Source organism: Temnothorax longispinosus, chromosome 5 (assembly GCF_030848805.1).
Source record: "Temnothorax longispinosus isolate EJ_2023e chromosome 5, Tlon_JGU_v1, whole genome shotgun sequence".
In the NCBI taxonomy this organism is placed as follows: domain Eukaryota; kingdom Metazoa; phylum Arthropoda; class Insecta; order Hymenoptera; family Formicidae; genus Temnothorax; species Temnothorax longispinosus.
In genome coordinates, this window is record NC_092362.1 from 6,454,411 (window position 1) to 6,478,754 (window position 24,344).

The window sequence follows — 24,344 nt, forward strand, 5'->3', positions numbered from 1 at the left end:
CTTCGATCGATAAAATGTACGAGCGTTTCTTGGAAGATCGATTTCTCAAACACGTGAATCATCACTGGAAACCGGAACTAGCTACGTTACCGGTCTACCGTAGATTGTGAACAGATTCTGAATGAATTTTTCTCAGAAGCAACGACACAAGTAATGATTCGTATAGTATAATATACTACGGTCACGGTTCATTCATTCGTCTTGTCTTCCACGAAAATCAACACGCGAAAGCGCTAGCTATCAATGGATTGTTTGATTTCCGATCGCAGCTTACGTCCGAAAACGAAAACCTCAGCTAAGCTCCCTATCTCCATCTTTTGCGTTTATTAACATTGAAGAAAGTATGCTTTACGCGAATTATCCAAACCGTTTTATTTATAAAAAGCGAAAATAGAAACTTTAGTTTTATTACGTAACTCTTGAAATGTTGCTTGAAGTGATACGCGATATCGCGGAAGATTATATTCGCGTGCGCTTAAGTACACACCGTACCTTTATGCATGTTATTCTACTGCCGATATGTCGCAGTTACCACGATTTCATCGATTGAGCATTTTCTCTTAACGCTGACCATTGGAGTTGCACCGAGTATCAATCGATACAAAGCCTTGCATGTGACTATCATAAGTGTGTTCGATTACTTCTGTCCGCGTGAAACACTTCGTCTTGAATAAGTAACATGCAGATTTGCAATATTTGCATATAATTCCGTACGCCATCGACTAGAAAATTAATAACAAACTAGAAGACTTACGGAAAAATTAAATTTTGGATGAAAAAAGATTTACGGCGCAGTTCTCGTAAAAGTTACATAAATATTCTTTATTCTTTAAATAGATATCTATATTATTAAATTTATCTGATACTTTGGCAAACAACTGGCTTATGCGGATTACACACTTCTCTTTAGTCAAGGTTTATTTTCCTGTAAGTGTTCACGAGACTGAAGAAAACGCCGCTTGTGAATGCCGCATTCCAAGGTACAAAAGAATGTCCAGGCTTTAGCCTAGCGAGTGTCAGATGTTTTAAATGGGTAGATAGATCGATTGGGGTTTTCCATTGAAAACGAGTGACGTGAGTCCCTAGCGAGGGAGATATCCGGCGATCCTGAATGAACGGGAGGTTCGAAAAAGAAGTAGGTCCGCGCGTGTTTTCTCCGGGCGGTGAGAAACGCGCGCGTATATATATACGTCCGTATGCGTGCGTATATGTCGACTGGTATGTGAGTCATCCAGGTAAAGACGGCGGGGATTGCGAGGAGCGATCAACATTCTCGGAGCAACCCCATGAGTCACCGGGTCGCCGCCATCCCCCCGTTATTGCCTACCTGCCACCACCTGTTGCTGCATTCGGTTTCTGGGTCGCCTTTAAGTTTTAACCTACGCTTTACCCCACCTGAATCAACCTGCATATCATCCTCGCATACGCATCAGAGGAGAATAGAAAATAAATTCACCGTTCGATGACATATGTATTAGATATTACTCAAGGAATGACGGGAATATAAAGATAATTCTGTGGGAATATAATTAATGAGAAAAGCCACGATTGTGTGTGTGTAATTTGAGTAGTGAAACGAAGAAAAAATAAAAAAAATAGTTTCGAGTTAAGGAATTGAAAGAATATCGAGAGAAATATATTAAATTCAATTCATAATTTTATTAAAAATTGTAATTTTAATTTTGAGCAATATTATATTATGTATAACACGCATATCTCTCTCTCACACATGTGTGAGGACCCAACACGTAATCGGATGAAATTGTCTCCGCCGCATTTCGCGGAAATTCTCAATTTTCCCGCTTTTTCGATGACGAGAGAGAGAGAGAGACGTCTCGTCCACGCGATGGCGCGTTCAGTGGGCGGATCGATGACCTTGAATCTCGTAACAGTGTCGCTATGAGTCACGTTACGAATCGCGACTTTCAGAGCGGAGAGACGCGGCGATCAATGCCGGAGGAGGACCGGAGCAGAGTTTCCGGAAGAGGAGCTTTCCCCACTCGTAAATTAACGTTGAGTCATACCCCGGTCCACATGCACGGAAATCCGCGAGAAGTTCAGCGAGTTGGTCTCTTCTTTGCCAATTACGCAATACAGCGGCAAAGTTCAGCGATGGGTGGGGGACCACCGCTTCCAGCAAATCGCCTCTCGTCAATCGAGCAAGATTGCACAAAGTTTTTGCACGATTCCCCGAATCCGGTTTATTTGTCTCCGAGATAAGTTAAATCCGATTCTGGAATTTTATCTAACTCGCGTACGTGTGCGGCATGAAGTTATCAAACGTACGACGTTCGTAATTTGTATTTATGATATTAACATATGACTGATAATTCTTACGATTTTGCGCGCATTATGTATTTTAGTCAACATTATTATTTCTGACTACTGGCATTAAGCGTAATCTATCTTTATATTTTGAATTTTATCGGTCTTATCTAATATTATTATTCTTAAATATGTGTGTGTCTTCTCTTTTTATGAATTCTTTAAAAATCTTCAAGAAATATGTGAATGTCGGTTATATCCGTCTACTTCTATCAAATACATCTAACAAGAAACCTTGATATTGTACTTTAATTGTTTTTGAAATCACTTCCTTAAATGTATCGCTGTCGTGATAGCTACTCCGACACATCCATAGTAGGAATTTCCTCTTTTACAAGAAAGGATATTAAAAAATTTATTATATAAATTATTCACAGATACTTAAATAGACTAATGACATTCAACTGCGCATTAGTCGCGAATGAAAAAAAGAAACGCATGACCCAATGCGAATAGCAGATAACGCACGTGGCTGTTCAAGTATTATCTCGTAAGTATAAGTATCGTTCGGCTTGCACACACAGTAAACGGAGTCGAGTCGAAGAAAATAGTCGTTAAAGCCGCAGCATTAAAGCCGATCGAAGTCTTTCCATCCAACGGAGCGTGAACGTCGCATTCGCTTTAGGCGTTCGTTTCCCTATCGTCGGTTTAAAGTCGATTGTTTGCTTTCAAGATAAGAACGCGCGACAAACGGGTGGACAACCCAAGACCAGTTCTATATTCGGCACTGATCCCGTATATAGAATGCTTTTGTGTCGAATGTACAAAGTGCAATTACGACATATCGACAAAACGCGGTGACCTATTCACTTGTCTGTCAACCGTGAACTTTGCGCTAATCATTTGTTGCTACATCTTTTTAAGTAGTTGTATCAATGGCACTCATTAAGCATCCGTGATTAAAATATACAAAATGTTTTACAAGATTAACTTATACCGTATACTCCGTACAAAAGATATTCTGGAATTGTTTACAAATCTCGAATTTCGTACGAATAGCAATCAACAGATATAAATTACATGCGATGCAATATTTTGTAATTTGAACGTAAACAATTTTTATATTACATAATTATTGCGTGCATAAATAAGTGTAATTTCCTAAAGTAAAGAGTACAGAATAAAATTGTTATAGGAAATAAAAACTAAGCTTTTATTATCCTACTTCATCCTTATATGAAACATGTGTATGTGTGATTCTAGTTTTTATTCTTCCTGTTATTCTTAAACCGATTAGATTGTATCTTGCTTTTCTGCAAATGTTATCGCATTTATCACTCACAAAAAAGTGTGTGTATAATGTGATGAATGTGTATATGAGTGTATTGAGCTCAGGTTCGTAGATTCGCTAGTCCTAAATGACCTAAATGACTACGCAGATTAGTCGCCTCGACAAAAAATGTAACAGTTTTTTTTTTAATAAAGAATATGAAAAAGTATTAAAAAAGCACACACATTGAAAAGATGTTACAGTGGCTGTGTCAGACTCATTGCACCATCTGACGTTACGAGTGCCAACTTTGTAATGCAGCTACAGTTTCCTGCAGTATCTTAATTGTCGGGATTTATTAACATTTATATATAGAATAGAAAAATAAAAGAAATTTTTCATAATTGTCACTTTCGCGCGAAGTCTGGATTTAATAAAATATTCCAATAAATATAATTATAATATTATTTTCTTAAGTTACGTTTTTAAATGCCTTATTGAAATATTTATTGTATTCATAGTTCAAACAACATTTGTTAATAATAAATAAAATATTTCTAGAAACGTTCCTTAAATTATTGTAGTAATCATTAAACTATAAAAAAATTTGAAAGCACCGATATAAAATGTCGGAAGTTTAAGCAATAGCTGCTTATTTATTAGTCTCTTTACAACTTTACTCTTTCTTTTAATATCTCAGTAGAAAAGATTCGCATTTTTTGTGAAGTGTTGCGTTAATTTAGGTGATGATTAGACTGTTTCTCTTGAGAAAGGAACGAGCGAGCGAGGAGGGGGAAGAGAGAAAGAGAGAGAGAGAGAGAGTAACATAAATAATTAGACTTCTTAACACATGTTAGGATTCTTCTGGTTACATTCCGTACTGTGATGCAGCAAGAAGATGAATTATTTTACGGTGCGCAGCTATTGATCTTCTTTAGGTATGCGTTATTAAACAGGAATGTGAATTGTATCCGTATTTAAGTTAATTACTTTTAACTTGTGCAATGCATTATATATTCTATAGTAGGGTATATTACTAACTTTTTCTATATTCTAAATTCTTTGTTATTTTTCTGAAACTATCTTGTGAAGCAGTGTTATATATCTACTTTGCTATGGAAACATATTTTTATCGTTTTGAACTTAAATTTCAGTATAATTTATTTTTTACATAAAAATAATTTAACGTCTTTTGTACATATATTTATTTCATAAACATTTGATATTTTTGACATAAGGATTGTATACAGGATGTATGAACAATATTTTACACGAATCTTAGCGTTTTCTTTCGTAAAATTATTATTTTTATAAACTTGCTTTTTATTTGAAAAAAAATTTTTTAAATTAAATCTTAAAATTTTTAAAAATTTTAAAGATTTAGCAAATATTATATTTTATATTTTTATAAAATAATTTATAAAATAAGTATTATTTCAGAATTAAAAAATTTATATAAGGGATCCTAAAAATATTACTTTATTTTTTCGAAAGTTAATGCCGATCAAGATTTCTTTTTCTGCGCCATAAGTGTCCAAATCGCATCTCGAAGGGACATTTTTTATGTCAGCTGTACATCGAGAACTGGCATAAAAAAGGTCAAGAAGGTGGGCCTGATAGAAAGTTGTCCACACATGAAGTTCAAAAATAGAACGACTTGCGAAACTGCTCCTGAGATTATTACAAAAATGAGGGAGGCATAAACAATATTGTGAATGTACATGATTTAATCCTAGTAATGCTATGCAGAATAAATCAAGAGCAATAATTATATTCCTAACAGAGAATAGACTAAATGAGTTTACAATCTTTTCACATTGCGTTAGATTATACTCCATGCAAGTTAAATAAATAAATAAATAAATTACACACAAAATGGATTATATTAAACAAATTATACAGTATGCCACAAAGAAAATCTTTTTCAAGACGCTCGAAGAATTTGTAAATAAAAAAGACACCAAAATTGAAAATTCTTAGAAATATAATTTTTGTAAAGACAAGACAATAGATGATGTGCCCGCTAAATACATCACGTTTTGCCAAGCCCTTCGATTACGACGAATCGCAAGAAACACGGAACCGCGTCAATTACTTTGATCCACCGCGTACGTGCGATGTTATCGCCTAACGACTGTAACGACGAGAGCATATCGCTGATATAGGATCGTGACGACGTAATAACAGATTTCCACATCCAAGGCAGAGAACCGAGAGGAGTCCTTTCCCCCATTCTCTAAACGCCGTAATCTTTACCCAATTTGTTCTCACGGCAGTCACGGCCTGCATATTCGTGTGCGGGCTATTTAGATACGATCCGCGCGACGCGTTCCGCCACGCGGAAGAATGTAGATGCGCGACCGATATTTTCACGACACGTTCGCGAACGTCGACAAGAGAACTCATTACACCTGTGCTAATTGCGTCTCTCAAGGAGCGCCTAATCAACGAGCGAGAGTAGAAAGTACGGATCGTCACGCGTAAACGACGGCAAAGGGACTTAAAAATAATTGAAACAGTAATTTGACGAAAAAAGAAACACACGCTAACGAGTTCTCTGTGGTCCTGTTGACAAAAGTGATATTTCGAAAGGCAGAATTATTCTTGTAATAATTTTACGAAAAAAGAAACGCACGATAATGAGTTCTCCGTGGTCCTCTTGACAAAAATGATATTTCGGGAGGTAGATTTATTTTTTATGTTATCTCCTTTTTTTGTTTGTACAAGCGAGGAATATCAAATTGTTTTCTTAAGATATACATTTCTATAAAATGATTAAATTATTTGATATAAATAATAAGGCGCGTCACAATAATATGTTAAAAATGAACGAGATTTGATTTGATTACGAAATATGGACGCACGTGATATTGCCTCACATTATGATTTCAAAATTTAATGATGATCTCAGCTGAATATCTAATAAATGCATCAAATTTTATTTAATTACTAAAGACCGCGCATACCGTCAGTTACTCCATTCAATACAGATGTAATTAGAAGTAAATGATTTTGAACCAGATCGCTATTAGTTCGCCTGGCTTCGCGACTGTGCGATGAGCGCTTTCACAAGAGAACGGAAATTACGAAATTTGCGTTAACTTAACGGCAAACGCAGTCAGCCTTCGGCGAGGAAAAGTCTTGGACGTAATGGTATCGATAATTATCGAATCAGCGAAATTGGCCGATGGATCATTACACATGCGTCTCGATTCATCGCAACTCATTACGATACTTACGCACCGTGAACGCATCTATCTACTCGATCGTAATCTGTGCAAATATTTGGCTCTCGCAAGATTGCTCGAATTTCGATGAATCTCACTTTTTTCGTAATGTACATGATCATTTATTCAGGATGACTGCGTAGGAAAATCATTACCGAAATGCTTGCACTTATAGACATAGAGAGTAGTTTAATTCTATTTCTTTAAAAAACAAATTTAAAAAATAACTTATTTTTTATTCTTGTTTGTTCTGTGGATATAAATTACTGTGAAATAATTTTAAATCATTAGTTAAGCAACATTATTCTAATCTTGGTTTTGTTATCAGCTTTAAACATTGTACCTTTCATCGACGCCCAAAAATTGATACCGTCTTCTTCTAATAATAATAAAAGTAATACGCGTTAATATTTCTTAACATCGGTGACGGAATCGAAATGCTAAAGAAAAGTTGCACGCTCGCGATGATATTTTGCTTTCGGTTTACTTACGATTTCTCAGCGAAGAAAGTCCCCAGTGTGCAACTTCCCTTTCATACTGCATCCATATATACGCGAGTCGCAAACAGGGTCACGCCGATGAAAGTCAATAATAATACTTGCGCGAGCAAATACCGGCGTCTTTCTGATTTGCATAAGCAAACGCTATTTCGCGGACGCTACCGAACGTTAATAAATTTCATCTTTGACGAGCTCAGGCGACCGATCGTCATCCTTGACGACAGGATTTCTTTCCCTTGCCTTTCGCCGCCACATCGTTGTATGATTATTTCATAGAACGAGAGAGAGAGAGAAAGAGAGAGAAAGAGAGAGAGAGAGAGAGAGAGAGAGAGAGAGAGAGAGAGAGAGAGAGAGAGAGAGAGAGAGAAAACCGTCTCTTTCATAAAGATATTCTAATGTCTTCTGTTTCCCGCGACTTAGCTCATATTATACACGACTATTCGAGTATTATACTCGTCATATTCGACCTCGTCGATTGCAATTCCGTTAATGTCACGGCACAACGTCCTGCGTGGTCTATATCCTTGTATGGACTTTTCTCGGTTGAACAAAAGACTCGGAAAAATACATGAATGGATCGGGCCTTTCCAATCTCTTTTCTTTCCTTCCCGCAACAAGGGAAGGTTTGTTCGATTTGTAATGCATAACGATAACAATGACAAGGTTTAAACAAGCTCCAATATACCTAAATTTAACTCAAACATTCAATTCGATTAAATAAACTAATTTTAATTATAAGCAGTACTCTATCATTTTAAGTGCATTGATGTTATGTTACAAAATAATATTCGTACAGAATAATTATACTGAAAGTGAGCAGACATTACACAAACGTAAGACTATGAAACTTTCTTTTGCGATTAAAGTTTCATTAAGACGTCTTGCGTCTTAAAAACTCGCAAGATTCCTCGAGGAGCGGCAAGTTGGAACTTCGTGGACGACTATGTTTCGAACGCTATCGCGAATAATGCGTATCGCGAGGAGCAACGTGACGCAAGATAAACCTTTTTGCCGATCGTCTTTCGCCATTAGAGCGAACGCAACGCGCGCGAACGGTACCGTTCTGCATGAAAGCAGAAAGACTCCGGTAACGGAGTCGTAAATGGTTGCGTTTGCCGTTGTTACAAGTCACCCGGCGAAGATGAGAAGCAGAGAAAGGGACGAGAGAGCGAGCGCGAGCATCACCATCCGCTCGCTCCAGCAGCATCCCGCCACTGTTACGTGAGAATGCAATGCGTACCCACTGACCGGCTTCACGTAACGTTCCGCGACAGGCACGGATTCACGATTCATTACGATTTACGCTTCACATTCGACGTAAACCTAATCGACGTGAAATTAACATCGGCCGACGTGAAATTAACGTAAAAATTAATTAGGATATTATTTTTATCTTATCAATTATTTTATCATACACGTAATTCTATAACAAATTCGAGAATAAATTAGAAATAATGAGTCAGTAATATGTAATTTAAAAGTACAATGAGTGAAAAAGTAATTTATATGATAATTATTTTTTTTAAAAAGTTTTAAATATTTTCCTTAAACGTGTCTGCTAGTTCAAATCTCTCACCACATCAAAGTTCTGGGACACCCTGTGTACCTCGTACATCTATCCCGATTCCCCGCGATATCTTATACACGTAATATTTCGCGCGTGTTGACGAAACCAGGCTCATAATTTTAACGTAATAGCCTGCGGTTTGCCACGCAAGCGCCCCTCCCTGCTGCCATAAAAAAATTTAATTAAACAAAAAATTTCGCTCCGGGGGGGGCGCTCTTAATTAAGATACCGATCGCTGACCCGTTGTAACGCTCGTACAACATAACGAGCGAGAGGCGAACCGCGGCCTCGAAAAATCGCACGCACCAGGTGAAAATGGCGTGTATGACTTATACTGCAAGCTGGTCACTCTGCGCTGAGAGGAAAGCCGTAGGTGGGAGAGACGAGATCGCCGGTTATGCAAAAGGCGAAAACGGTCACGTGTGCGTGCCGCGAACCGAGGCAATGTCATCGAACTTATATAATGTGTCGCCTTGCTTCGATTACACGTAGCCCTCCGCGCGTATCGGATTAATCCTTCATGGATGGATAGCGGTATAACGTCGCTTTCTACGTCTCAAGGACCGACGACTTCAATATTCTTCGATCACGAGGATTATCTGAATTTGCATATTACCTATATACAATTTTGGAGTAATGGACGAGCAATTATTTGCTTAGTGCCGAAACACTCGTCTAGTAAATGCTCTCTAACAGGCTAGCACTCGGCTAATAACAATGGATCCATGTTAAAGTCTCTTTAGATACTCGTATTAATCGATTCAAGATGTTATCAGAATAGTTTCATTGCAGATGTTCGACTATCTGGCAACAGAGAAAATCTGATCTGACCGACCGGTACCATCAACTCATCTGTCCTCTGAACGGAGAAGCGAGGATGCTGGATCCTCCGCGCACGGAAAGATTCCGGCGAGAGGCGCGACCCGCGCGGAATTCCTCCTCACGCGAGGGATGGCCCGGCCGCTCGTAGATAGGCGCAGGTGAGAGGGCCCCGCGAGAAGAAAGGTAAGAGGTCCCACGATCAGGGATCCCTACCGCGCCGGCCGGAGCCGGCGAGGAGACGCGGCGACGGACGGGCCCCGGCCGAGAGGAAGAGCCCGTCGAGAGCTGAGTCGAGTCGAGGTGATCGCGCCGAGGTGCGCAGTGCATCCACCGCCGCTTTTCACGGTGGACGAGCGTAATCGGGGCCCCGTCCGCCGCAAACCGCCCATGCGACACCGGACAAAATGCCGAAAATTAGCCTGCGTATTCTGTGTAAGTGTCCGCACGTGTCCGAGACTCGGGCCCGCCGCGTGTGGGAACCTGGAGTCCCGAACGTGGAGTCCCGCGATCCGGCTATCATGTGTCGATCACACGAGTGATAGTGTTCAACCTCTCGCGCCTCTCGTCCCTCGTTTATTTTGATCACGTGTTGTTAGAGTTTGTCGCCGCAGGCAGGTAAGACAACCCGGCTATGTATGTTAATCGACGCATTCGGGCTGTCATCGATCAGAATAGAATAATTTTTTTTTAACGACGCGACATGCCGATCACAGCGGACAGCAACAGTGAAATAACGAAAGCGTGCGCCGGAGATCGTGAGTCAATTATCTCGATGGGAACTCGATGACTCGATCGGCGATGGGACGAATTCGTATAAGAATTTACGACGATCGCAGTCGTGCAGTGATATGGAACTGTGACATAACATCTTTATTCTTTGTATGATATTTTTACATACATATTCACGAAATATAAGTTAATTTTTATAGAACAAAAGTGATCATTTAATAATAAAAAAAAATCCTAATAATACCTCATACCGATGTGATTCATTAAATATTTTATCAACCGACAACGTTATGTTCTAATTCTTAAATACAATTAATTGCATTTCATACGCTCATTATTAAAAGATATATAAATTAATGGTTCCGATCAATACGGATTAGATTTTCTCTATTGCCAGATAATTGAGCGTATTAATTAGAGTTATGGGCATTAACTAAATGTGAGTATGTAGAAACTTTTGAATTAACGAAAAAGTCAAGATAAGAAGTCATTTGAATAAGAGGTTGTTTCTAACAATTTCTTTAAAGTAATAGACTTTAATACTTAAATCAGCCATTGATATCAAAGATTTTCACGTTATTTCCATTCGCAATTCCTAAAAATTTTAAATTATAGTAATATGCAACGGTATATAATTCAATGAGAAAATATTGCTATCGTAGTTGCCGTAAATCGATTTCATCTGGCGTTATAACCGAAGGCTAATCGTGAGAGAAAACTGAAGTCATAAAGTATTCATGTTAAGATTGAAGAAATTAATTTATGAAGCTCTTTGCTCTCCTCTTCCCTCTCTGTGTTTTACACTCGCGGACATTACGCAACGAGAGATCTCTCAGGCATCTTCGTATCTCGGTAGCGAGTTTAATCAATCATCGACTATTAAGCATGTCGTCCGCGATCCAGTTATAATTAAGAAAATACCACTTATCCGCGTTTCGCTGCGACCGACGCGACGGTCCATTCATGCAAGATGACGTTCACGTAATGTTTAGAAAGAACATCGAGAAGTAACACGCTCATAAATTAAATCTCTCCGCGACACCGAAGTATTACGCACATCAGAATTATTACGGTTTTTTGTCATGATTTCGTAAATCTGACGCGTTTACGTGTATTTTACAAATGTGCCGTGTAAATTGCAGCGATTGCCGCGAAGAATTTTATTGCTCACGTGCTGAAATACGTCGGCGCTTTGATTTAATGTTGGTGGACGTGTAGCTCGTGACGGGTGCTAATAATAATATTACATGGATGCGCTGACTGCTTAATGAAGCTGGTCCATCTTGAGTTTATGGAAATTTCTTGATTTCGAATACTCTTTTACAAAAATGCAAAATTATATTGCGATTCCGCTACGAGAACATCGATATAATTAAATTTAATCTTTCTTAGTTTAAATTGTATCTGTATATTTTTGCTTAATATTTCGATGAGTTAAGGTGCAAAGATATAAATAAGTAAATGGAAATAGATTTTTGCATAAAGCTGAATTATACGCGATAAAAAATAATTAACTTTCAAGGTATTTAAACGTGCAGAATTATAAAGAATTATAAAGAAATTGACTGAAATTTTATTAAGAAAATTGTTGTTGTCGCTTTTTTAACTTTTGCTTGAAGCTGTATTATACGCGATAAAAAAATAATTAATTTTCAAACACATAAAATTACAAAGGTACAATAGAAATAGACTGAAATTTTACTAACAATAAGAAAATTGTCGCTTTTTTATATCTATTCTGAAGTATTCGACGCCCAAATCTCTTAAATTTAATATATCTTTGCAAGTGCTCAATCAGCTCAATGCAAAAAGTCGTCAGTAGTCAGTGGGATTGACTCGAACAATCGTTTCAAGCGGTACCGTGAAATCCGATTCGTCTTGGGTTTCAGCGACGCGAATATTAAAAGAACGCTGTTCGCGAGGACACTTTCGCCGGAAATTGGCGCCGCTAATTACTCGTCTCGTCTCGTCGCAATCGCAAGTTACTCGACATTTTCTCGCGGGGGGTCGCGCCATTCTGCGTGCATATCTTTTGTATCATCTGATCATTAATTTCGCGATGAGTCAGACGGAAAATAATTCACGGACAATTTCTCGCGGATCGAGCGATTTGTAACACCGAATAACACTCGCTCTATCACGACCACCGGTCTTTGTGCTCGTTTCTCGTGGCCTTTGCGTCCTTTTAATGCCATTGAAAATGGCAGCCACAATGCGAAAGAGAGAGAGAGCGTGCGTTTAAGAACATCACTCTATAAAGTGGATATTGTCAGTCTGTCGGTCTTTCGAAAGATTTCACATGCTGACTACGGATAATGACAACGAAATTACAGGAGGACATCGAGCTCCGACAGCTTTACATGGCAGACGTGTAATAATACGTTATTAAACTGTACGCGTTGCAACTAATATCTTAACTCTTCTAAATCGTAAACCTTTTTAGTAAAGAAAATCTTTATTATACGATACTCGCGAACATTGAAGAAATTTTTTAAGATAAAATATTTTTAATATATTAATTTTAATAAATCTAGTGTTGCAGTTTTGAATGAATAATCTTATTCAGCTAATAGCAATTAACGTTTTAATCTTTTCAATACTGAGTTCTTCTTAACATATTCCTACAGATATGTTAAGAGAAATGTCGAGAGACAAAGTTGCACATTGTAGCCAGAGAAACGTGACTTTATTGGCGTCATCTAAACGATCAGCGAGAGCCCTCGAATCACATTATCGTGTTATATTGCGTAATATTAAATTATATATAATTATATAACTGCGTTATATAATGCGATGACAATTATCTCGAGTTTTTCGAAATGCCACAGAAAGCGTCTACCGTAGTCGCCGTTTCAAGGCGAACAATCCTGTTTACTTGTTTATTCGCGATAAATGTCGTGATAATACTATAGATAATACTGCAGCATCAATCATTAGCATCATCTAAGCGCGAATATGAATTATGAGGGAGAACAGAACTCTTTCGCCGCGATAAATCAAGCGGAGAGGTTCGCCTTATATCCTCGTGGAAGACTCGGGCTTCTCGGGATCAACTGCCAAGTCGTGACGACGACGATCGTTCATGGTCGATCGTGAATTGAGAGCTACCTTGCCTAACCGATTGTAGAGCGCGGGTTGGGTTTTAACGTGGCCTCAAAAGTACAACGAAGATGTTCTATCCCAAGCGGCGACCTTTCACGCCACGCTCGCCCGATTACGAAATCGAAATCGAACGATATTTCAGCGATCGGCGCGACTACGACGCTTCGCGAGGATCGAGGAATTAGAATTCATTTTATTGTTTGAGTGCAAGAAACACCGGAATATTTGTACACTGAGATTTCCCTCGCTTATTAGCCAGAAAATTTAATTTGGATTTAATCGAAACCTTTCTCTTTCTAAATTACAATGTATTATTGTCTATGAATATAACAAATTTTATAATCAATATTTGCTGGATTTATAATATTGTCTATAATGTTGTTTATAATATTGTCTAAATTATAGTCGACAATAAATAAAAATCATTCCGGTATTAAAGAATCTTGAATTTTATATTTTAATCAAATCACCAAGTTTTTTTAATGTTTGCTACATAATCTATAATGTTCATTCAAGCATATTTTTTTCGCGAGTAATCTATAGATTCTCTCCTTCGCACACAGGTCTCGTGACGGCGGTCTTGTGCATCGTTCAGCGGAGTCTTGAACATGGAATTCCTAGGAGGAGCTTCCTGTCACGCAGAGCGATCGATGGAACTAGAGGAAGGTTCGTTCTCGCTAAGCGGCTTCTTCCGCGCGCGAATTCGATTAAGCGACTTAATTAAATCCGCTCGCCTTTGCAGGAAGTACTTCGATCCGAACGAGGACGGTGCATTCGACAGCTATGGATCCGCGGGCGGTCAGTACGATCCATACGATCATATAACGGGTAAGTTATTGAACTTTCTAAACTTCAAGAACCTTAAAAATCTATAACAATTTAATTAAACATGGCATCCTAAGACGCCACCTTTCAAAATCCTATTTCTTTCCTTATATCTCTTGCAATCTTGTAACTTCTAAAGTGGTACTTCTACTTGCATTCTTATTGTTAAATGCCTTTCTTTTGTTACTGCATTTTAATAGTTTTATACCTTCGATTGAGGATACATTCATTTGTGCATTACGCAATTATTTTCCCCCACGACGCGCGGAATTCTTGTGGGGCAGTTATCTCTCAATTAATCCTACGCGCAGCGACGAATGGAGGCGGCGATAATTAAATATAAGAAGCTTGTCGATGTCGCAGTTGGCAATTTTATGAAAAATCATAACTCGAAACTTGACGAGTTAACTTTTTGCTACCGTAAAATTATTCACGTTACTTATTAGAAGAACATTGGAAATGTCTCGTTAACTGCCGCTCTAAAAGCGGTTAAATGCGCGCGAATAACTATTAATTCGCGTTTAACTCCGACGAGGCGAACGGATCGTCACTCGCCTCGTGAAAGGTACCGCGATGTTTTATATAAAAAAACGTGTCACGGATAGGTCATGAAAAACCTTACTGATTATATGGATGCGGCAAATTGCGAGACGTTATCTGTCTGAGCACGAACGATAACTGCAGCGAAATCTTAAATATCACCGACGTAGCGCGATCATCGCGGCCTATTTTCCGCGACCTTGATCAGCGATTAACGGTGAAGCTTGGTGCACGTGCTTAATGACATTTTTTTGTTTAATTTTTTTTTCTCTTTATAATTGAGCGATGGAGTAATTTTTATCCTATAAATAAGCGTTACCTTAATTACCAATCTTATACCTTTGATTCTAAATATGACGATATTACTGAACTGATGTTTTTCCTTGCGGGCTTTATATGTATACAGCTTTTTAAATTTATATTAATTTTGGAAGAAAATGAAAAAACGAAAAAAAATTCGTCAAAATTGTGCAAATTATATTATACGACTCTTTTAACAATTGTATAGACCGTGAAGATAACTCGTTTCTACGTAGCTCGTTAATTTGAAAATAATTCCTAAATGGCATAGTTTATTTGCCGTAGGGTAATGAATCTTGCTACCTCTCACTCCTTCTTTCTCTTTCAGATTTATCCGACATCAGAAAAAATGTGCCGGGTGAGCCGGGAATCGATTATCCCGCCTACACGACATTACCTCAGACAGGATTCACGTGCGAAGGACGTTCACGTGGTAAATATACGTGAATAAATTATACAGTCGACTCGTCATATGCCATTTCGCTTTTATTATTATGCGTTATGACATATCTATAGTTTTGCTAAACGCAACATTTCTATTTTACCTGCATGAAATTATCGTTCCTTTCTTTAATTCAAAAATGCCAAATTTTTAACTTGCATTACACGACATGTGCACAATGATACATTTTTTAAATTTAAAGTGAATTCCAATAAAGGTGATTAATAAAAAAAATAATAAGTGACATAATAACTTAACAAATGCAATAATAGCAAATAACTTTACATACGTAAATGTCTATTTATGATCACTAATTAATAATATAACTAGAGTATCTAGATTTTTTGAACTATTATGTAATATTAAAATTCGTATTTTAAAGAATTTATAGAATATGCATTTATTTTACTACAGTGATAGGTGGCTTTCACAAGAGAAATGTTTAAATAAAAATTTTTTGAAAGTTAAATATAGTGTTTATGCAAAAATAATTAGAAAATAAAATAATCTGATTATTGCACAATTTTGACGAATAAAATAATCAGATCCTTCGATCTTTATTTCGACGATATTTTCATGCAACAGCAATAATATATGATCGACTCCAGCATTATTTCATTATTTAGCAATGGATCCATAAAAGATTCAGAATTTCAATTTTTAATTTTTTAAATATGATAATAACTTGAAAAATTACAGATAATGTATTCAGCTTCAGAAAAGAGATAACGTGTTCAAATATCCAAAAAGTTTATAAGAATAAATAATATAGAATATTTTTTTATTGCTGCACTTCTGTCAGTTTTAAATATTGTTCGTTAATAATTTTTGAGAAAATATTTAATTTTTCATGGTTCTTTTCTAATATTCCATACCTTTCTATTTTGTATATACGTAAACTGATATAATTTTTATATATAAATCCATTACTATATAAAAAATAATTAAGAACTCACCGGCATAATGCGTAGCAGCGGAGTTGTATACGATTAATCTGTAAAATACAAATATATTCAAATTAAGCCTGTGTTCGAAATAATGAAAACGGTAAAAAATAATTATAGAACGGATTAAATTTTCGATTTTTTAAACAGCTATTTAATAAAAAAATTACAATTAAAAAAATACGAATAAACTTTTATAAAAAGAAAGTCTAATTCTTGTATAAATAATTAAAAATAATTAAAATATTTAATTTTGTAAATAATATTTTATTTTGTCTCTGTTGAATATCAAGAATACTAAATATATATATTAAACATTTTTCAAGTATATAATATTTCAAAATAATTCGAAACTATTTTGTGCGAACTGCGTTACGTAATACGCCACACGGGATATAAATGCGATTGTCGCGAGGATAAACGATTTATTTCGCAATAATAGAAATAAAAATAATAAATCCCGTGATAATGATATAATACAGTATAATCAATAAAATGCTGATATTTACCCGTATGGTTGCTCCGCGATGCCCGATGCCATCCCAGGCCTCCTCCTCCCCTCAGACCTCGTCGTTGCTCCGTCCACCGTCATGACGCACACACTCACCATTTCACTCACGCAAGTATAATACGCAACACTGTTAGTTACGATCACATATTAATCACTCAACAATGATTAGCGCGTTAATCACCGACACGATGTGGCTATATACTTTGCGCCGGCATTTCCGTACGTTGACCATACGCGACGCGCATTTCGTTGCATCACGACGGACGAGTAACGTGAGAAACGCACGTAATCGCACGAAGCCACGATCTCGCGACGTTCCGGCGATTAACGTTACGGAAAAGTCTAACATGGCGGAGGGAGGGAGCGAGAGAGTTAGTAAATCCTGCGGTCAACTGTCAACTTCACCACGCCACCCGCCACCCGCCCCGCCCGCCCACCGCCGCCGCCGTCTTACGTACTAACCAAATTTTCGCTCACTTTTCGCGCTCGACATGACACAGATCGCTCACGTTCTCTTTCGGGACGATTACCGTCGCGTATTTGTAGCCCGAATGCATAGATACGCGAGCCGAAATCGAGATAAATTACCCGCGGAACGCGACACTCCAGAGAACAATCGTCGCGCGTCGTCGCCTCGCCGCTGTCCGCGGCGGCGAATTCCGAGCATGAATCTAATCACGAAATACGTACTCCAACGGGGTTAATTATCGAGATACGATGCTGATTACGATTGTACTTACTACAGTTAAACGCGTCGCGACGCCGGCGCCGGCGCCGGCGCCGGCCGCTCGACTCGGATGGGAGTAGTCGGAGTCGGAAGTCGGAGTCGACTCGTCCCGTATTCACGGCGTAAGTCAACGGCTGAAAAATTCGAATGCGGCAACCAACTTCATTGCGCTACGGCGCGACACGACGCGACGGCGACGTGAGCCGATTAATGGCCGATCAAGACGCGACGAATCGCCAAAAAATATGCGATTAAAATTGCATTGAATCAAACTGAGTTATTGAACTGTCGATATATCCTACGGTTTTCGGCATCTCGTACATTTTTCCGCAAAAACGATCGTCAAAGAGCATCAATACTAGATTTATTGAAATTTAAGCGTATCTGGGCATATATATATGTATATTGTAAAACTGGATTCGAAATGAATTCGTAATTCCGAAAAGTTCCACGATACATGCTCCGAATCGCCGCCTGCAAACGCGTAATGGAGCAACGCTTAACAATTTCTGTCTCCCTTGTAGCTCCGATTTTCGTTTCGCGCGAATAAGACACGCGAGATACTTATTCCGACGAACGGCCGTCGTCTCGAAACTCTCGAGAGATTTTCACCTCATTTTATCTTTCCTTCGAATCGCTTTTGGCGAAGCGGATCAACCGTGCTGGATGATGATATTCTCTAATTGTTCGCAGAGAATCGCGTCTCGCCGCAACCGCGTCCCGGGGGATAACGCGATGCGGCGAACGAGCGGCCGGCGGCGACTGTACAAGTGGCGTGACTCGCGTCGCGTCACCCCCGCCCCCACCCCCCCCCCCGCCCGCGCGAGCAACGGCTCGAGTCTAGGCGCGCGGCAATGTAAATACACAAAAAACGGGCTAGCGTGTCTCACAAAATAAACGCGCGAGCCGTCGCCGTAATATTTAATGTATCAAAAATCAAATGAGCCGAATATTTCATTTCCAGCACTTCAAATTGATTTCTGAAAATCGACTATCCGATCGCATGTTCCGTTTCGAATTCGCTTCGCTTTGTAAACACGTCATATGAACGTTTAAACTGTTTAAAGTAATGATCAATTTCTCTCACCATCAGTTGAAATTTTCGTTAACAATAGAATTAAACAATTTACATGTAAGAGCTAAAAATTGCCGTTAATAATCGACTAATATTAACTTACTGCAATATATGCTTTCGATAAAAACAAAGATAATTTTGATGTAACAAATAAAATTTGTTATATTATACGTGTAAAATTTTAATTGTTATATGCAAGTCATTTAATTATTCTTTTTAAACAAAAGTTTGATCGATTGGTTAATCCTGTTTCAAAAGATTTATTTAAATATAATATTTATTTAATAAACAAACATTTTTTTTATTTGAAGAAAAGCATATCAAATGTTTATATTTTAGAGAAATAAAATTGTATTATTTTAATAAATCAAGCATAATGATTCTAATTGAGAAAATAAAATTATTTCAGTAAGAGGTCATTTTCTTTTTTTCTTTGTAATCATGTATGAAGACTCCATTTCACTCTCCCGATTTTATAATTATCTATCACTGTACTTTGTAAACTTTGTCATAAACTTTATATAATCATATAAACTGCATGATGAATATTTCACGAATGACATGTCATACAGAACTGAAATTGAACTGAAACCCAATGAAATTATTAATGTAATCCTATCTAGCCAGACAAGATGTTTAGCCTGAAATAAGATTTCTAAAATTAAAAAAAAAACATGCTCAGTGTCAGACTTCCTACTACCGGTTTTCTCAATAAATCGAGCGAATACGTTAAGGAAACTACCATCCGTTATTGGTAAAAGTATGCGTTGTATATAGTTTCATTTAATTTTCCACAATATTGCTGCTGAAACCGATGTTACTGAAACTCGCTGCTCAACTACGCTGACCGCAGATATTAGATAATCCGTTGAGAGAAAGATGAGGTGCACAAAAGGAACATCGACGAACGTTGACGAGACGCTGCTACGTACAGTTACATAAGCGAAATCTACGTATTTATTATATTATAGCATACATACATAACGAATTTCTAATCCTTGTGAACATTCTTTACAATTATTGTCTAATCATCATACTCTATATTAATTTTCGAATTATTAATGTTAAAACGAGAGATTGAATATTTGTTTCATTTATATTGAACACCCACGAAGAAACTTCCAATTTTATAATTATACCCTGCTAAAGTAATTTTGTTTAATATTTATTTTATACTAAAAATATTTAAAATAAAAGTTTTACACAGGATGTTGCAGAAATAATGATAATACAAATTTCATTATCAAAGATTTACAATCTTCAATTTTGGGAAACTATAATGATTTGTAGTGGAATGTTATATTCTCTGATAAATTCTAAGGAACGTGAATAAAAATCATAATTCGAAGATCCGCTTGTGTACGATTGCTCAACAGGTTACTACGCTGACGAAGCGGCCGGCTGTCAGGTCTTCCACGTGTGCCACGACGTGCTGGTGTCCTCCTTCCTGTGCCCGATCGGCTCGACTTTCAGCCAGAAGCTGCTGACCTGCGACTGGTGGACCAAGGTCGATTGTTCCTCCACCAGAAGATATCTGGAAATGAATCGCGACAGCTATCAGATTGATGACGACGAGATGATTCGCAACGCGTACGCGATGATCAGTCTGCAAGCCTCCGCGGAGGCCGTCACCAAGGACGGTCTGGTGGATCCCGACAGCGGTGCCAGGATCATCGATTATTCCGCGCTCGCCGGCAGGACTGTGATGGGCTACACGCCCGGATTCCGCAGGATCACGGATTACGCGGCGGTCGAGGCGACTGGGAATGACCTACCGAGCGGATTCGAAGACTATCCACAACAGGACGCGCGGCAAATTCTTAATTACGATAATCGATATCAGCAGAAGAAGGCGAATACTGTGTATCAAGGCAAACCTCATTTTATGGAAAATAAAGGACGATCGCCCTATCATGCGTCCGCGATCATTCAACACGATTATCAGGATCGATCCGGCGATAACGAGTTTCAGGACGACTATCGTAGACCCGACGGGTTCACCAATCAATTACAGACGTCCTACGCGCCTACCGTTCCCACTGTTACCACTACCACTAGAAGATTATATTCGCCTACGGTCCCGACGACCTATCGACCTTCCACGTTGGCCTATAGCAAGCTGGATTTGATGGTGGACAGCTCCGATCATCTTTATGCGCAAAGCAAGAGCCCGGTGACCCCTCCCACGATTACTCATCAGAATGACGACATGAGAAAGATTGATTTGAGAGAGAGTGAAACGAGACATGACGGTCTAAAGAAATCGGAGAACGCCTCGTCATCGAGAGCGAATAAAGACAACGATCAAAAAGGCGACGATGTTCGCGCTAAGAATGACGAAGTGCGTCTCGGTTTCGAAGGGACGTCGGAGACGAAGTTCAGGATCAACGTAACCGAGACGATTGACGAAGACGAAGTATTTAGGCAGCAGAATGACAGGCCGGTAATCCAGATTAATAGCGAAGATAGTTTGGAAGATATCGAGACGAAAGACAGCATCGGAATCGCTCGAGCGCTGAATATACAGAATAAAAATCCTATATACCAAGTGTCAAAGGACGAACGAAGAAGTTCGACTACGCCTATTCCATTACAGACAGTTTTAAATCCTTCATCGAGGACTTATGAGAAAGCGGACGATGTGACTTCATCAGATACCCTAAAGAAGTCAGATGTTTTCAATGAGACGAGCAACGATCGATCAACGGAAGATTACGAGGATATCTCAAGCTCGACGACGAGGAGCTTCGGTGATAGAACGACTCCGCTGCTGAAACATTGGGAACAGAAAGACGTTGACGTCGTGAAAGTATCGACCGTACCAATGACTGCGATAAATACGACTGAGAGAACCGTCGATGAGATTAATGGCGAAATCACTGCTGGCTCTTCATCCAACGAAAGCCGCGTAGCCGAGGACCAGAGTTCGTCGCCGACCGGATCGATCTCCAACTTTAACGACGAGTCCATACACAAAATAAACCTTAGTTTTCAGGTTCCTCAGCCGTCGCAGTTTTTGAAGCCTCCGGTGGGACGTTTTCTTATTAATGTTCCTGAAGAAACGCGCTATACGACGATTGATGAGAACTCCAAGACATTTTGGAGCTCTGAGGCGACGACCACAGAGATCCCACAATTTTCTAGCACACTCATAAAAAACGAAGATCAATCGCCGATATACGACGAGTTGATTGATTATACAGATGAGGTTTTTTCGGAGACGCCTAATCCAGGAGTTCACCCGACTGCTCAAGTGGTCACCGAAGTATCCACGTCCATTCCATGGCTCGTTTCTACATGGCACGGTCGATCGTTCGTCGATGTTCCCGTGACCGATATCGTTCCGCCGATCGTTGATTACAACGATGGCTTCGATGACTTTGTACCGCCAAATAAACACTCCTACACAGAGCAATTTGACCACACAGTAACCGTGGATTCGCAAAGAACGCAGAATTCTCCGACGACCTCGAAGAAAAACGACAGCGAGGCGGATATCCTGACCCGGTACAATACAGGATTCCAATTCACCATTAGAGACGCTTTCAAGGCTCAGAAACAGTCGAAAACAAATTCCAGATGCTCTTCAACCTCTGACAAGCAAGGAGGACGCTGCGAGACGAGTTCTGTCACTCCCAAAATTGCGGTTTCTACGCCGAGTGTGAAAGAAAGGACAGTTTCGATTGGTATGAAAGCGTCTACAAGGATTCCAGAACAACTAACTTTTTCGAGTAGCACGAAGAAATTAAAGTTGCCTGAAGAATCAGTAACACGTGCTTTTGAATCTTCGACATCTACTGCAAAATCTTCGATTAATAGTGACATTGATATAAAAAATTCAAACTTGAAAACGGTTACACCGAGAGGCATTGTAGAAATTAAACGACCTGAAGAGGAAGTAGAACAGACAGTGGCCACGACAGCGAGGAGTCTATTACACTCGATCCGTCCGGGATCCTTAAAACAGATCGAGGAGGCGATTGATAAAGATGATTCTCCTTATGCAGTATCATTCAAAGTCAAGAAAAATGAAGATCTGGAGACGACCGCTGACGATTTTATCAGTCGACTCATCACTCAGCACCAGCGACCGGATTCCGTCTTGAAAGATGAACTGGATGACTTCGAGATTATCAAGTCTGCAGAACCGGAAATCGAAATTGCTAGCATTTTGCAGACGCCGAAATTTTCTGACACAAGTAACGCCTCTCCGGACAATGCAAACAACAATAGTTTTTACATTGCTGAAAATGATACAGCTAGTGAATTTAAACAATCGGATTCAAATATGAGCATGGTAAGTCTTCTCCAAATAATGGCAGAATTGTTGAAATTAGATCGACTGCCACGACCATTTTCGGCGAAAGACTTAGGTAACATAGAGCTAAATGATTCGTTTAACTTCGATGAATCAACGTATGACACAGCGAGTCCAACATTGGATCCGCAAACCAGAACGACGTACGAAAACACGAATTCCGAGACATCTACTTTCGATACGTTGAAGACACCCGCTACTAAGCTTGCTGAGTCGAAAGTGTCACGGAATCTGCAACTCAATAAAGCATCATTCGCCACAGGGAGTCCGCGATTGGATCACTTACAAGCCAAAACGCAGTTCGGAAATGCAGATTCCAAGATATCTTCCTTGGATGATACTTTGAAGGCACCTATTAACGTTGATCTCAAGCCGCCTCTTGATATTTCTTCGAGAGTCAGCCCTAATGCCACGGAGCAGAAGACAAATCGATTGAAACCAGAAAGCAGAATCGTACGACCACGTCAAAAAGAAAAAATCCTAGAACAATTGACAGAAAACTTCGGGCAGCCTCTTTACCGCGATGACTCGATTCGTAGTTCACTCGTCTTCGATCTGCCGCAAGTGCAGAGAAGTTTGGATTTCGAGACCGGTTTACCGATAAAAGAGAGCAAGCATGTAACTAGCGAAACTGAAGAGGAAACTGAAAAGGAAAGTTCAATATCTACGACAACGACGCAGGAAACGACTACTACGACGGAATCCGTGAAGACTACCGTCGAGACCGAGTTCGTTCCTTCTCTAGGATTCTCTCTAGATACGAACGAAGGTCGCGAAGAATACGTTCAAGCAGTTCTTGGAGGATTGATTGACGAGCACGCAAGTGAAAGCGGTAGAAATGAATCCAGCATCGCGCAAGACGAAGCTCCACAAAATGAAACTTTGGAAGCCGAGCAATAAGAGAATTCAAAAGACATTCAAGAGATCTTCGAAGAGTATAAAAAATTAAGAACGTTTAGAGGTCCCTGGGATGTCTTCGACGATCAATTTCATCAACGTCGATCAACTATAATTGGTCTTCGATTTTTTCCTAGAATTAAAAAAATCAATCAATCAAAAACGGTAAACTCGGCCATTAATATGTTTATATTATTTAAAAAATATATATAACAACGATTTTCTTAATCGACACATGAAGTTTAATTTTATATTATAAAAAGATTGAAAATTTAGAGAGTAA

At 38.9% G+C, this 24,344-nt stretch overlaps 1 protein-coding gene across 1 annotated transcript; it reads left to right on the top strand.

Moving 5' to 3' along the window:
- The first annotated feature begins 9,949 nt into the window (after positions 1-9,949).
- LOC139812622 (uncharacterized) lies at positions 9,950-24,247 on the top strand. The gene is made up of 5 exons (XM_071777594.1): positions 9,950-10,083; positions 14,046-14,148; positions 14,225-14,310; positions 15,476-15,580; positions 20,223-24,247. Exons 1-5 carry the CDS (start codon positions 10,056-10,058, stop codon positions 24,062-24,064), a joined length of 4,164 nt encoding a protein of 1,387 aa, XP_071633695.1. The 5' UTR covers positions 9,950-10,055; the 3' UTR covers positions 24,065-24,247.
- The last annotated feature ends 97 nt before the right edge of the window (positions 24,248-24,344 follow it).

Excerpts from the sequence above, each read along its gene's own strand:
- LOC139812622 (XM_071777594.1), top strand. The coding sequence starts at position 10,056 with ATGCCGAAAATTAGCCTGCGTATTCTGT. Across the intron at positions 14,149-14,224 it reads ATCGATGGAACTAGAGGAAG|GAAGTACTTCGATCCGAACG; the intron begins GTTCGTTCTCGC and ends TCGCCTTTGCAG. Across the intron at positions 14,311-15,475 it reads TCCATACGATCATATAACGG|ATTTATCCGACATCAGAAAA; the intron begins GTAAGTTATTGA and ends TTTCTCTTTCAG.